The sequence below is a fragment of the Drosophila virilis genome, chromosome 5 (genome assembly GCF_030788295.1).
Source record: "Drosophila virilis strain 15010-1051.87 chromosome 5, Dvir_AGI_RSII-ME, whole genome shotgun sequence".
NCBI classification, from domain to species: Eukaryota; Metazoa; Arthropoda; class Insecta; order Diptera; family Drosophilidae; genus Drosophila; species Drosophila virilis.
Genome location: NC_091547.1, coordinates 2,407,464 through 2,422,476, shown reverse-complemented (window position 1 = coordinate 2,422,476; position 15,013 = coordinate 2,407,464). Strand labels below are relative to the sequence as shown.

General features: G+C 41.0%; 3 protein-coding genes across 6 annotated transcripts in view; 2 read left to right on the top strand and 1 right to left on the bottom strand.

Annotated features, from left to right (window-relative positions):
* The first annotated feature begins 670 nt into the window (after positions 1-670).
* On the top strand, positions 671-1,605 carry jtb (jetboil). Its single transcript, XM_002059443.4, has 2 exons — positions 671-1,399; positions 1,462-1,605. Exons 1-2 carry the CDS (start codon positions 731-733, stop codon positions 1,570-1,572), a joined length of 780 nt encoding a protein of 259 aa, XP_002059479.1. The 5' UTR covers positions 671-730; the 3' UTR covers positions 1,573-1,605.
* Positions 1,606-2,100: 495 nt separating this feature from the next.
* pain (transient receptor potential cation channel family member painless) lies at positions 2,101-10,754 on the top strand. Its single transcript, XM_032436065.2, has 4 exons — positions 2,101-2,171; positions 7,283-7,529; positions 7,584-9,581; positions 9,637-10,754. Exons 2-4 carry the CDS (start codon positions 7,311-7,313, stop codon positions 10,201-10,203), a joined length of 2,784 nt encoding a protein of 927 aa, XP_032291956.1. The 5' UTR covers positions 2,101-2,171; positions 7,283-7,310; the 3' UTR covers positions 10,204-10,754.
* Positions 10,755-11,008: 254 nt separating this feature from the next.
* Positions 11,009-15,013, bottom strand: part of NaCP60E (Na channel protein 60E) — a 96,130-nt gene continuing 92,125 nt past the window's right edge. For all 4 annotated transcript variants that reach the window (XM_070210017.1, XM_070210019.1, XM_070210018.1 and 1 more), the window contains one exon: positions 11,009-14,963. In XM_070210017.1, coding sequence (XP_070066118.1) covers positions 14,422-14,963 — 542 coding nt within the window. In that variant the 3' untranslated portion in view covers positions 11,009-14,421. The remainder of the gene's footprint in view (positions 14,964-15,013) is intronic.

The following is a 15,013-nucleotide window of genomic DNA, read 5'->3' as shown; positions in this document are numbered from 1 at the left end:
ATTAGCTTTGATTGCAAATAAATGTTCTTAATGCTATTAGAAAATCATCTGAAGCTGCCTGTCTGAACTTTCATATCTTAATCTATGTGTTTATATATAAACTATAATGATTATTGGCTTAGGCAACAGATTACAACAGAAGCAGATGCCTACGTTTTCATTCGCCTATGAGCAATGATAAATATTCTGAGTCGCTGGTTGTATATTACTTTTTTCAATGGCCATAAACTTAGTGAAAGATTGTAAGAAAGCCATGTCATAGCCATTGTGACGTCACAATTTCGGAAATTTGTGTGCGCATATTCTCTCGTAATTGCCGATCTCTCAAAGCGGCGTTCTCTCTCAGACACGACTCGCGTGCAAGCTGATAGCAAGCTAAGTAATACATATGGACATAACGTCACATAACTAATTTTTGCCCTCTCATTTCTCTCAGAGTCAAACTCTCGAACGATCCCTAAACAAAGAGGCGACTGACCGGTGTTCTCTCTCGGGCACGACGCAAATGGAAACTGATAGCAAAAGACGTAAACACCTACAGCTATACAGCAAGTTCATATGTACGTAACTAGTACAGTACAGACATAAGTATGTATTGCAATTCAGTATAAACATATGTATGTGAGTGTGTCTGTCTGTATGTATCGGGCGCTGAGCATAATTTCTTTTCAACTGAGTCGCCAGTAAGCCGTGAGAAGCGTGCGAGTACGCTTGAACAGCTCCAGCAAGAATGTCCAGATGTTTGCTTGCAATTTTTTGCCTGCTTCTGGCAAGTGGCACCTCCAGCAGCAACTCCAGCTCCAGCAGCAGATATTGGTGGCCAGCCCGGTTGCAAGCTTCCCGGGTCACGTACTCGCCGGAGCTGTTGCAAGATCTGCGCGAATTTATCGATCTGATACCGAGCATCACCATCGACGAGCTGATCGCGGAGCATATGGTTGTTGATTCCGGATTTCGTAAGGCCATCAAATTCTTACGCAGCTCGGACTTTAAGCAGCTGCAGCAACGCGCCGAATCGCTGCCCGAGATAATTGAGGTTATAAATTTTGTGCATCTGAATGACACAAATATCGCATCCAGAATTCGCATCGACGCGAAGCTTAGGCAGCAGCTGATAGCCAGCGCATACAAAAGCTATGGCTATCAGTTGACAGACGGTAATGCTATTGATGAGCAGGAGGGCGTGGTCGTGGTACTAATACCCCCGACTGGACACGAGGTTGTGCCTTCGCCCACATTCGGCAGCTTTGTCAGCTTCGCCCAGGAGCTGTTGACCCATCTGCCGCGGGATCGCTTCATTGCGCTAATCAATGAGAAATGTAAAAAAGGCAAAGTTTTTCCCAAATTCTACGAGGCCATACGCAGCGATGACTTTAAAGCTCTCTTGGAAAAGACAATGGTAAATAGAGCATGACTGTATGATACCCTATACATTTTATTTACACATCTTTGCCACTACAGAAATCGCAGAATGTGCTGAACATTATTAAGACACTGGCCAGCCATGACATTGATGCACAGAGTCTGAAAGATATTGCCTTGGAAGTCATCTCTTGGGGTCCGACGCCCTGATTTTTACTTTAAATATATAATATAGTCTGCATATATAGTGAGATTTGTAAATTGGTCATATATCTTATATGCATTCGTCCGAAAAACATTGCATACTTCTGTGCTGCCTTCATAGTTATTAATTACAAATATTACTGCATACTTTCGTGCTGCAAGCTAATGCAGTTGACGCTAAGACTAATATTTAAAATTTATATTTCTACACTTATACTTTCGAGCTGCGAGCTTTTGGGATTGAAATGTTGGCAGAAAATAGGTCTCATTGCAAATTCTCCAACGAGATGGGATACCGATTCTTCAAAGATGTGATATTCTGACATATTACTAGTCACTTTTGTCACAATGTAGAATGTTTCCTTTTAATGGGAATATATAGTCAAGTTTTGAGCATTTTACTGCCGAGTCTTAGGAGCTAGCATTAAATGTGACTTGATGCCTCTGGCTGAAGCATACTTTTGCCTGCCGTGGGCCTATTTCAATGAAAGTCAGAGCTTGATTTTGGGGCCCAACTGGGGCTGTTGGGTATCGCGACTTGCCACTGGCTGATCAGTTGGTCTTTGGATACTTCGGACTGCAGTTGTCTGGCGCGGAAACATTTAGTGAGTGTGTTAGAGCGAAAAATGTGGCTCGCCATTTTGTTGTGCGTGTGCCTTAAGTGGATTTCAAAAACTGACTAATTAAAAAATATTCGAAAATCTTTCGCGTGTAATTCCAACACATGAATCACAATATGCAAATCCAATGATTTATCTTAACAAACAATATCGATGAGTCTTGGCGCGGAGAGATTTCAATAAAATGACAGTTAACCCAAAGTGAATCATGCAGAATCTGTAATGCAGATATATAATAATAATAAAAAATGAGCAAACCGCAGCGTGCACAGTTAAGCACTTACGACCCACACAACAACAACAACAAAAAACATATGGAGGCGGGTTTAAAAAAAAAAAACAAAAAGTCCAGAAACACGTTTTCAAACACATCTCAACCTCAAGGTTAAAAAACTGCAGAAATGGGCGCCCACAAAAAAACTCCTGCTTTGTTTTAACTGACGTTTGCAAATAATTAACAACAATTTAATGACAAATGATTTAAATACTATTTTTTTTTTGTTGCATTTTATATAAAAACTGTGACCTCATCAAGAGTTTTTCTCCAAAAAAAAAAAAATCCACTTAAATTTGGCTTGTTTCGTGGGCAGCAAAAAGAAACACTTGTTGCTGCCTTTTAAGGCAGGGGCCAGTGTTTCACTCAATTCAACAAAAAGAGTTCCAGAATATCTATGCACCACCTGCAGCTATATATATATATATATATATATACAGATATATTAGATTTCTATATATGGGTTTGAACTGTGCTCCTACGATTTACATGTTCTTATGGCGCGCACAACGCATTTCCGTTATTCTCAATTATGAGCACATAAATTTGAGACCCTATTTGCATATGTTTATTGCTCTATTAGCTTTCGGACATTACAATTAAATAATAGGTGCCTTAGGCATTACTTGTTTCCCCTTTACCCCCCTTCAAATACCTTTGCTTGGCGCTCTGCCTGCCGCCTGTTTATTTGCATTTGTCTTTCGCATTGGCTCCGCCCCGATTAGTTTTGTTTATATCATTTTTTTTTTGCAAGCACACAAAGGCGTAGTTTGTAGAGGGGGTTGTTGGCATAGCCTACTGATAGCCTCACCGATTGCCGGCTATTCGTATGCCATATATATACATATATATCCGACACTTCGTTTAATTAATTGGAAATTTGCCTAACACATTGAGATTCTCGCTAGATTTTCCAGCGGGCGTGTGTTTAATTTAATTAACTTTTAAGTTATTGAAATGGGGCTCTCACTCGCGTCTACTTTAACCAGCCCACACACACATATATATAGCTACACCCCCCTCCCCTGCCCAACAGCTTCCACTCACCCCTTGTCTGCTCTTTTGTTATTGTAATCGGACATGGCTTTTTGTTATTGCTCTTCATGTAGGCCAGCCAATTGTTTATGGAGTGCACATCGGGTATATAAGCACTGTATACATCCACTTTAGTCAGACATGTGTGTGAGTGTGTGTGCGAGTGTGTATTGTGTTTCCACATGCAAACATTTGTGCTTTTTTCTTGTGTTCAAATGAAATTTGGCGGATGCCAACGAGAGTCAGTTCAGCATGAAGTCATGCTCAGCCCCCGAGCCAACCACATCCATCTTAATTATGACGTTTTTTTATGATGACAATTTCGGAGATGCTTTAAAAAAAAAGACAAGATAAAAAAAAAAAAAAAACTGTATTACTTGGCCAATGTGTTTATTATACCCTCTAGCCATGACAATGAAGTGCTGCAAGTGCAGGCAGAGGGAGGCAGAGGAAAGCATAAAGTCTTTATATATATACCCAGTTTAGGTATTACAGAGAGATAAAGCTAGAGTTTTTGGGATAAACGCACAATTAGGTCTCATCTTTAAGACTTCAAAATATGAAAATGATCGGACAAAAATTCCAGAGTTACTTCAGAATGAATTTTATTATAGGGTGGCTCTGAGAGAAAGAAATAAGCGTGTCTCTAAGAGAGAGAGAGAGAGAGAGAGAGAGAGAGAGAAGCCCTTTACAGGGTATCAAATGGGGCACTCATTGCACAAATTAGGAAAGCAAATTTCGAGAGCTTTACAAAATAGTTTATGGGTTCCGTGGAATTTTTCGCTTTTATAGACTCCTGGCGCTTGGCTGTGCTACATTTTTGATATGAAAAGTAAACAAATTGTTCGCTGGACTTGTGCAGCTGGCCAAAGAGTGCAGTACGAAAAAAAAAATAGCCGGCCATAAATTAGGTAAACAAAACTCGCAGTTACCAAGAAACATGTTCAACACAAACAAATTGGATCGCCGGAACGTATCTGCCCCTGCCTCAAGCTCCCAGTCCCAGCTCCTACAACTGACGATCACGATACCCCGAAATTTTAGGTCACGCCTCTCCCTAGCTGTATGGAACTCTATGGAGCTCGTCACGTAGTTCGTAAGGCCAAGCCCCGACCCAAAAATGCTGACAAACTTTAAGTTTTTATGCGATCCGTGCAATAAACTTGTCATGGAACCGAATTGCGCAAAACTTCCTCGAAGTTTAGTAATTATTTTTTTTTTGCTTTTGCTGTTTTCTTTTTTTTTTTTTTTTGTTTTTTCTGTCTCCGGTTGCAAGAGATCTGCAAGGGAAAACTCGATGAACGAGTTTGGCAAGCTACTCCATATGCATTCCCATACGATTTGCGGATATTGCAGTTTAGCTCCGAGCTGAGATTTTAATGTGAATTCGAATGGCACAACTTTGCACTTTTACTTTTCAGATCTTAGCTCTAGAGGCGAAACAGCTGACCAATTACTTCATTCTTTGCCTATTTGTTTGTTAAACAATGAATTCTTTTGTCAACTGACAGCATTAATTGGCTTTGTAAATACAAGTTAAGGCAAATACAGGTAATGCTTATTTGTTGACAAATTCGCTTACGAGGTTCGCCCTTAAAATTGTTGACAATTCGCAGCGCGTTGCGAATCTTGAGGCTTTCTGGCTTTGGCTTCTCTTTTTTGTCACACTCTAAAAGGCATCATTGTAAATTATAAATTATTTAATTTAATTTAATTTATATACATATATATTTAGTCAATTTCTGACTGGAAAACGTGAGTAGGCCCTCGCTTGGCAGCATCAAGCAGTCAAATACGATTTAAGTTCAGCCAATTAACAAAGGTGATGCTGCAAATTAAGCCCAATGTTAACTCTCTGCGGGGAGTGGGATGAGTGGGGGGAGGTGCTTATGCTACACACACTGGGGTCAAGAATTTACAATAAATAATTTGTAAAAGCTATCAAATGACGGCAGCTACTTATTACTTGTTCTCGCTGATTACTAATAGATATCTCTTGTTTCCCAGCTGCTTTGGCAGACACGTTTTTTTTTTTGGCCCCACGAAATATTGAATACATAAATATTTGCAGCTGGGGAATATTCAAATTAGCCGAAAAGTCGCTGGCGTGATTAGCCGACTTCTCACACATATCAAGCCACAAAGCAGACAGGCTCCGGCAAAAAGAAGAGAAGCCCCCCCCCAACAGAAGATGCCGCCTTGAAATTTACGAATGCGCCGCCAAATGAATTTTTTTAGAAGTTTTTTTTTTATCTGAGCTTCGGGCCAGCAAAAATTGAAAGCGTAAAGCGTAACAAATTGATTGCTAATTGATATTGATATGTCGATTATTTTATGATTATTCTTTATGATGGTTAAAGCCGAAAGCTGAAAGCCAAAAACCAAGCTGGCCAAGCTAGCTCATGGAGGCGATCACAAGGCTGACCACGCCCACCACATTGAAGCAGCCCACTTTTTGTCAGTCTCTGGCTCAATTGTTATAATTTAATAACAAATGTGAACCACAGAAAGCACTTAAAAGCGCTTTCTTTAATTACCGCAGCGCAGATTAGAAAAAAAAAACCCAATTGTACATTTATTATGTTGTATTTGAAGGGGGGGAGGGTTGCGGGTTGCGGGGGGAGTGGGGATCCGCGTTAGACCAGTTTTTTGGGCAATGGTCAACGCATCAACACTTGGCTCTTGAGTTTGGCCCAAACCCCTTGTGAAACTCAACGTACCATGAAGCGTTTGTCAGCTTGTTGTTATATGCTCAAAACTTTTGTTTTGCCTCAAGGTTCCATTCCCCCATCTCTGTTAAATAAGCAAAATAGTATTTAGTACAAAGATTTGCCTCATATTACGTCTTAAATTGAATGCGGGCTTCTTCATTGTCATCTGATTCTGAGGGTCTTTCATAAACAATTGCTGTGCATTCCCCATCTATATACACAAGTACATTGCTCTTAAGCCCCACTTGAATGCGAAACACATTATAATAATAATAATAATAATAATAATAATAATATAATCATACTAAATATGCAGCTTTTTATAGCTTTCAAATAAGAGATATATTCAGGCCTTATCAGACGCGAAATTCAAATTGAGTTCTTGGTTGGAAGAATTCTTTTGTTTTTCTTTCTCATTATAAATATAAATATGCGAGAGAGGGAAACAAGATAATACCCTGTACCCAGCTACCAAATGTTTTCGGGGAAAGCGAATCCCAATTGTGAAAGAGAAATTGTGTTTTAGAAATAGAAAATAGAGTCGATTTAAATTTAAAAGAAATATTATCTGCGTGTGGTAAACGAGCTATACGACCAGATGGAAGGGAGCACTTGTATATGATCAATAAGCCCGGCTCGACGATCGATAATTACTGATTTCGATAAAGTGGGAAGAGTTATCGATTGTCCAACATTCATTTTATTTGCGTGTGCTACACGAGTCATACGGACAGACGGGCGGATAAGCCGGACAATCAGCCCGGTTTGAAGATCGATAGTTATCGATAGTTCGGTAATTATTGACATCGAGAAAATTGGAAAAGCTATCGATAGCCTAAATAACGAAAATTGCCAGAGTTATCGATAAATTTAAATAAGGAAAACGGGAAGAGTTATCGATAAGCTTAAATAGGGAAATGGCAAAAGTTATCGATATCTTATAGTGAGTAAACTGGGAAGAGTTATCGACAACTTAAAATGAAGTATACACGCCCTCTACATGCCCTCTAATGTCCCATATTGATAGAGTATTTTATCTTCAGCTTAACTCACCTCTGATTTGACTTGCATTGCAGTTAACTCATCCCCCTACCCAGCACAAAGATGGACTTGAACGGATGCGGCTTCAGTGATCCGCAGGCGCAAATGAGCGCAGCGCTAGCCAAGCGCAGCATACGCGAATTCCAGGATGCGCTCGAGATGGGCGCCCAGCCAAATCTGCAGGACGAGAGGCACACGAGCATTTACGAGAAGGCGCTGTCCACAGCCGGCTGTGCGGAATTTGTGGAGGCCTGTCTGGCCTACGGATGCAATGTGAATCACGTGAGTAGTTGCCGATTCCGGCGCGAGCTGCAGCTAATCGGGACTCAATCGCAGATCAATCAGAAGCACAACAAGGCGGCGATCAGCTATGCCGCCGACTCCAGAGATCCGGCCAACTTGGCCGTGCTGCTGCGCCGGCCCGGCGTCCAGGTGGATCGCAAATACGCGCAGCTGACGCCGCTCAATTCGCTGGCCAAGAATCTGACGGCCGAAAATGCGGATCAGGTGCGCGCCTGCATGCAGCTGTTGCTGGACTACGGCGCCTCGCCGAACGTGGTGGACCAGGGCGAGCGGACGCCTCTGCATCATGTGCTGAGCAACAACAAGATCAGGGCCGCCAAACAGGAGTTGGTGCTGCTCTTTCTGGCGCACCCCCACCTCGACATCGACAGCTATCGCAATGGCCAGGTGCGCCAGCTGCTGCAGCAACAGTATCCGGAGCTGCAGCTGCCGCCGCAGCGGGAGGCAGGCGCCGCCGGAGAGATCGACGACGAGCGGCTGCTGCGCCAGCTGCGCGATGGCGATGAGTCACAGTTCGAGCAGCTGCTTGCCGAGCATCAGCTGAACATTAGCGACAAGGACAATCTGCGCAATGCCAACCAGGAGCGGTACCTGCCGCTGCTGTTCGAGTCCATCAAGCGGGGCAAACACCGCGCCCTCGAAGCGATTCTCAACACGGGCATCAACATCAACAGCAAGGCGCAGGGCGAGGTGACCACGCCCCTGGAGCTGGCCATCATTTGGGGCAATTGGCGTGCGCTGGAGAAGCTGCTGCAGCATCCGGAGCTGAAGCTAGCGCCGCGCAGCTCGCTGCTGAATGCAGTCATCAGCAGGCTGGAGGAGCAGCCGCTGGATGACTTCTGCGATCATCAGCGCTGCTTTGAGCTGCTGCTGGCCAGCGATCGGGTGGACATCAACGAGGTGGACGCCAGTGGCCAGGTGCCACTCTACTACGCGGTCAAGTATCGCAACGAGAAGGCGGTGCGTACGCTGCTCCATCATGGCGCCTACATTGGCACCCGGAGCACCTTCGACGAGCTGGCCATACAGGACATGTCGCCGGAGCTGCTCGAGGAGCACTTTGACTCCTGCATTACCACCAATGCCCAGAAGGCGGGCGCCCAAAACTTTGAGATTGTCATCAACTACATGAACCTGATCCGTCAACAGCCGGCGCCGGCGCAGTCGGGTAAGCTGCGCGCCTCCCAGCTGGAGGATGAAATGACACCGATTGCATATATAGCCAAGTCCAAGGAGCTGCGTCATTTGCTGCAGCATCCGTTGATCTCGAGCTTTTTGTTTCTCAAATGGCATCGCCTCTCGGTCATATTCTATGTCAACTTTCTGCTCTACACGCTCTTCACGGCCTCCATCATCACGCACACCCTGCTCAAGTTCCATGAGAGCGAGCACACGGCTCTCACCGCGCTCTTTGGTCTGTTCTCCTGGCTGGGCATTGCCTATCTGATTATCCGAGAGATTATACAGCTCCTGATGGCGCCGCTGCTGTACTTCTGGTCTCTGACCAATCTCATGGAGCTGGTGCTCATCGTGCTGTCCATACTGACGTGTATTGAGTCCAGCTACGATAAGGAGACGCAACGCGTCCTTGCCGTCTTTACCATACTGCTGGTCGCCCTGGAGTTTTGTCTGCTGGTCGGCTCGCTGCCCGTGCTGTCCATATCGACGCACATGCTCATGCTGCGCGCCGTCTCCAGCAGCTTCAGCAAGTGCTTTGCCCTCTACTCGATCTTTGTGCTGACCTTCAGTTTGTGCTTCTACATACTCTTCGGCAAGCCTCAAGATCAGCCCGATCAGCCTGCTTCGGAACCGTCAGCAGCTGTGAATAAGGAGGAAGATGGGCACTTCAATACCTTCTCGGTGCCCATTGAGGCTTTGATCAAGACCATTGTCATGCTGACGGGCGAGTTCGATGCCGGCGACATCAAGTTCGACAGCATCTACACCTACTTCATCTTCCTGCTGTTCGTCTTCTTCATGACCATTGTGCTCTTCAATCTGCTCAACGGTCTGGCCGTCTCCGATACGCAGGTAAGCCGGACAATAAATTCTCCAAATCCAAATTCAAAATTCGAACTCTCTGCAGGCTATCAAGGCTCAGGCGGAGCTCAATGGCGCCATCTGCCGCACCAACACGCTGACGCGCTACGAGCAGGTGCTGACGGGTCGCAATGGACGCACCGGATTCATTGTGAACATAGAGCCCGTGCGCAGCATTTGCCAGCGACTGATGAACATCTATCCAAACTATTTGTGTGTGCGCCAGATCTCCGTGCTGCCCAATGATGGCAACAAGGTGCTTATACCCATCACGGATGCCTACGAGCTCAAGGAGCTGAGCAATGCCCATGGCAACGGCAAGAGCCGAGCCAGCTTCCAGCCGCTGGCCACAAATGCGGAGCAGCAGAAGAAGCTGCTCGATCCGCCATTGAAGCTGCTGCCCTGCAGCTGCTCGGCGCTGACGGGCCGATGTTCCAAGATTGATAATCGCACCGTGAAGCTGGCGCTGGCTGTCATCGATCAGAAGTCCAGCGTGGAGCAGCGGCGTCAGCGCGAGCAGATCAACGAGCGACGCCTCCAGCACATGGAACAGAAGCTGGAGCACATACTGCAGCTGCTTCAGAACAGGGATTTGCCGGATACCGGTGCCTAGATAGATATAGAGATCATCCACAGCCACATCCGAGTCCTGCTTGCTTTGTAGTCAGAAATGGTTTTATTAACATACGAATATATAAATATAATGAAATTTAACAAAACCCTTAAGAGCTATTAACTGAATGCAAATAATCTCTATTACGATGTGTCTAATATATATATGTATATATATATATATATACTCTATATATATACAATTGAAAAACTAAAACTGAAAACAATTTGTTTTGCTATATTGTTTATAATGTTATTCCCTCATCTCTCTGCTTGTTATTGTTTATAATTAATTATGTGTTCAACATATTCTCTGGTTCTTTGATTTCGATATATCATATGTATATATCATTCTTTCTAACATTCAGTTTTCAGTTTAAAATTGGTTTTTTCTGTTTTTGGGTTCGACATCAGTTAATAAATTTTGACTTTTTGATAAGTATACGCATAAGTATTTAGTATAAGTATAATGATTATATAATATTTAGACCGTAAATATTGTATAAACGAATGTCTTTACCCGAGTAAATATATATTTTATTGCGAATGTTAGATTTATGTTTTAACTGCTGATATGATTCGGTTCAATATCTGACACTTATCATTAATGATCTTTAGCTGGCCAACTAATACATAAGTATGTATATATATATATATAAATCGATTGGCTATGAGCGTGACGGATCAAATCAAATCAATATTATGGCTCTTAACGAGGCCAATTGAAAAAAATGAGAGATGGTTAAAACTAATTTGTTATAAACAATGTGCTAATAATGAAGTTTCTGATCGGTTTTATGGATATCTAAAAAATGTTGCTTTGTAGCCATTGATTTGTCTTTGATCCGTTTCATCTTTTTTTTTTTGCTTTTACTTGTTTTTCTTTTGAGCGCAGCTATGAATATAATATATATATTATAATTTGAAGCTATGCGGCTATTAAGTTAAAGTTAAGTTACATTTGTTTATATTTAGGCTGAGGACTAAAAACGCATTGCTAATATCAAAAACTGTACGCTTAACGCATTAACAACATTTTTTCTTTTATGCGGCAAATTAAAAATAATTGACATTGTTTGCAGAGCATGTTTAAACAATTTGTATGCCCGCCTCTCTTATTATTTATTATTATTATTGTTATTATGTAAATTATTATATACTTTATGTTTGATATATATGAAACGTTAACTTTTTTGAACCTCAACGCGTTAAATGTACAACAAATAAAATCGTGTATTCGTATTCTGTAAGGCATGCCTAATCAAACCAGCTGTACTGTACTTAATTGTTATTAACTATATGTACACATACAATATTTCATATATAGGTAATTCATGTATTTGCATTTGCATTTGTTGTTGTATTGTTGTTTATATATATATATATTTTTTTTTTAGAACCTGTTCGGTACGCTGCACTGCGGTGCTATGAGCTATGGTTAAATGCATAGGACTGTTTTGTTTTTTTTTTTTTGTTGTTATTTTTTGCTTCTGCTGTGTTTGGTACATTGTTCGATTTTTGGACTTCTATGGGTCTGCCCATAATTGCTGGGATCTGCAGCGTGGGGTTTTTTGTTTAATTTTGTTAATTTGTTCGGATTTGAAGCTCTGGCCCCTGGCACAGGTTGCGTTTTACTATTAATTAATAATATATGCCTCCGTTCGTTTTATTGTCGTTATACTCTATGACTAAATAAAATGTTAGGTGTTTTGGGCTTATTTTTAACTATAGACGCGATTATGCCAGCCTAATCAAAGAGTACATTTTAGTTAAGCAATTATTTTAATATTAAAGACACAATTAAAATTAAAGCTTGTTCATTTTTTTGTTTTTTTTTTTCGGTTTCAACTGTTGTTGCTGGTTTCTATTGCTATAATTTCTGTTTTATGTACAAATCGAAATATGAGTTCTATTGTAAAAACTACTTTATGGTACAATACACACATATATATATATATATATATTTATGTATATATATATATATATATATATATATATATATGGGTATGCATGTATAATAATTCTTGCAAATGGTTTTTATGCCTATGTACCAATTATAAATATCACTTAATTGACGAGTGTTTGGTTTCTGTCTGTTGTATTCAATTAAATATTACAATTATTATTCATTTCATATTCATTTTTAGCAAATTTGTTAACAATTCTAATTAAAAGTTATATGATCTTAGGTTTTTCATTTGTTTGTGTAAAAATTGCAGTTAAAATCACAAGTGTGTACGTCTTTGTTTGTATTTGTTAATTATTTTGTTTGTCTTTGTTTTTGTTCTTGGAGAAAACGATTTAGTTGGTACCATAATTTCAATTTTTCATCAATCGCCGTCTGATTGTCTGTTGTTAAGTTAGAGATTAGAGTATAGAAGTGTCTGTGTTAAGAGGGGATAGTTATACTGTTCGATGTTAAAACTTAATATATGATTGCATGCAGCTAAGTAAACACAATCCATTTGATCTCACAGAAAGTTTCTTCGAAACTTGGCCGAGGCCCAATAAAATAGAATACAAATATAAGTATATATTTAAATATAGTTAGTAATAATTAATGTATATATTGTATGTATATATCATCAATGTTTTGTGGAAGCTTGTATAGAAGAGCATTTATGCAATTTTGATTTCACAATTAGTTAGACTAAATAAAAAACATTTGGTAAGTACACGATATAGCGTTTAGTTTCCGTACAATAAAAGTTCTCACTGGTACACAATGCACATGGCTTAGGTAGGACTGCGGCTCAAATTGCCTGTAAGTTTGGTACGTTTATAGGTATTACGGAATAAAGATTATGTTATGGTAGTGTGGGTTAATGAGTGAATAAATGTTTAAGCAAATACCCGACTGGGCCGTAGCTATTCACTGTTTTAAATTGTTTTCGATTGCTTTTTTGTATTTGGTTTTGGAATTTTGTCTAAATCACTTGACTTTGTTTGGCTATAGTTTGAGTTGTTCTTGTTCTTCATCTAGAATTTGTTTTGAGAAATAATGCGAGTATTGAAAAACTACCGTATAATACTTCTCATTTTTTTTGTACTTATACACTCGGTATGGCTATTATATATATAATCTAATCGAACGGAAAGAGAGTTTGGAAAATAGGGAAAACCTGTCGTAAATATTTCATTCAATTGTCGCTAACTAATATTTATAAATAACGTATGCTTGTTCTTTTAATTCGCATGTTTGCTATGAATAGTTATGTATGTATATAATTAGCTTTAAAATACTTCCTTTGGCATATGTACAAGTACATATATATATTAATATATATATATATATATATATATATGTATTTATTGCATTGAAGAAAAACAAAATCTATCTTTACGAATAAAGGCCTAAGTCTACGACGCGATTGTTAGTTACAATATGTATGTAGGTATATATCTACGTATGTATCGTATTGTATTGTATTGTATTGTATTGTATTGTATAATCAATTAAAAAACAACCTTTAAAATATCTTCGAAATCGGTCACTTGGCTGACTGATTGATTGACTGACTGACTGACAGACTGACATAACGAAAAACCAACCAATTAGTTAGTACCTATTTATACATAACTATATCATATATCAAGTTAATGTTAATGTTAATGTTACATTTTACCATTAATGTTAGTGTTTTAATTTGTTTGGTTTTGATTTGATTTGAGTATTACAACGTGTACGCACTGTACGGGTTAATGCACGTTTTGTTAACACAGAGTTTATATTGATTTCGTAAACTAATCTAGGACTAGGACTAGGACTAGGCTACACTTGGCTGGACGCACAGCGCACTGTTGCCAAGACTTATACATATATATATATATATATATGAATGATATAAACATTGGATAGTTCTGTTTAAGTATCGTATAAAGCGACTATGTATATATATATATATATATATATATATATATATATATATATATAAATTATTAATCGACTAGAATAACAAAGGGGCAAACGTTCGCCCCGTGCCTAGCTCTAAGCAATTAAAAATACTCGCCCATACGCACATTGAATGTGCTCTCAGACTGGAGATTGTCAACTTGGACGCTGCCCGACGGCACCAGTTGACTGGCTAGCTGTTGAGGTGCTGCTGCTGGCGCTGCTGGTGCAGCTGCTCGTCTCGCTGCTGCTACTGCTGCTGCTTATCCTACCTGTGTGCTGCTTCTGTTCCGGCTGTGGCAGCTGCGCTTCCATGTTAACTGAAGGTCATCTCTGTTTATTTTCAGCATCGGGCGGCGCTTGCGGCTGCTCCTCCAATGGGACTATATCATTTGTATTATCAATATTGGACTCGGGATTGTAGTCATAGAACACTTGCGATGTATCGCCCTGCACATTGACATCGATGGGCGCATCCACATCGATGGTCGGCGGCTGAGGCGGCGTATAGGCAACATTTGGATAGCCGCTGTCAGTGCTGAAATCGCCACGTGGCGGCTCCTTTGGGCTGTCGACCATTATTTGTACCGTAGGCATTAAGCTGCTGTCCATTGCGCTCTCGGATGAGCCTGTGCTGATGCGTATTTGCGGAGGTTTTGGCTTCTCATGACCATTGCCGTTTGTCGAGCCATGGCCAGGCGACGATAGGCTACACTCGTCCTCCTCCTTGTACTCCTCGCTCTCGCGATGCACCAGCACATGCACCAGCGTCGCATTGTCCGGCCGCAGGCCGAGTGCATGCACGTGCGGATGCGTTTGCTGCTCCGGCGATGGCTTCGTCACAATCACCTCCGGTGCTGGGGCCTCCGCTGTAAGGGTGCAAAACAGGGAAACACATAAGTCAGACTGCTCCAGGGTA

Bases quoted from the DNA above. Each gene is read 5' to 3' on its own strand.
- jtb (XM_002059443.4), top strand. From the start codon at position 731: ATGTCCAGATGTTTGCTTGCAATTTTTTGCCTGCTTCTGGCAAGTGGC. The intron at 1,400-1,461 runs GTAAATAGAGCA...TTGCCACTACAG, and splicing joins CTCTCTTGGAAAAGACAATG to AAATCGCAGAATGTGCTGAA.
- pain (XM_032436065.2), top strand. From the start codon at position 7,311: ATGGACTTGAACGGATGCGGCTTCAGTGATCCGCAGGCGCAAATGAGC. The intron at 7,530-7,583 runs GTGAGTAGTTGC...ACTCAATCGCAG, and splicing joins ACGGATGCAATGTGAATCAC to ATCAATCAGAAGCACAACAA. The intron at 9,582-9,636 runs GTAAGCCGGACA...AACTCTCTGCAG, and splicing joins TGGCCGTCTCCGATACGCAG to GCTATCAAGGCTCAGGCGGA.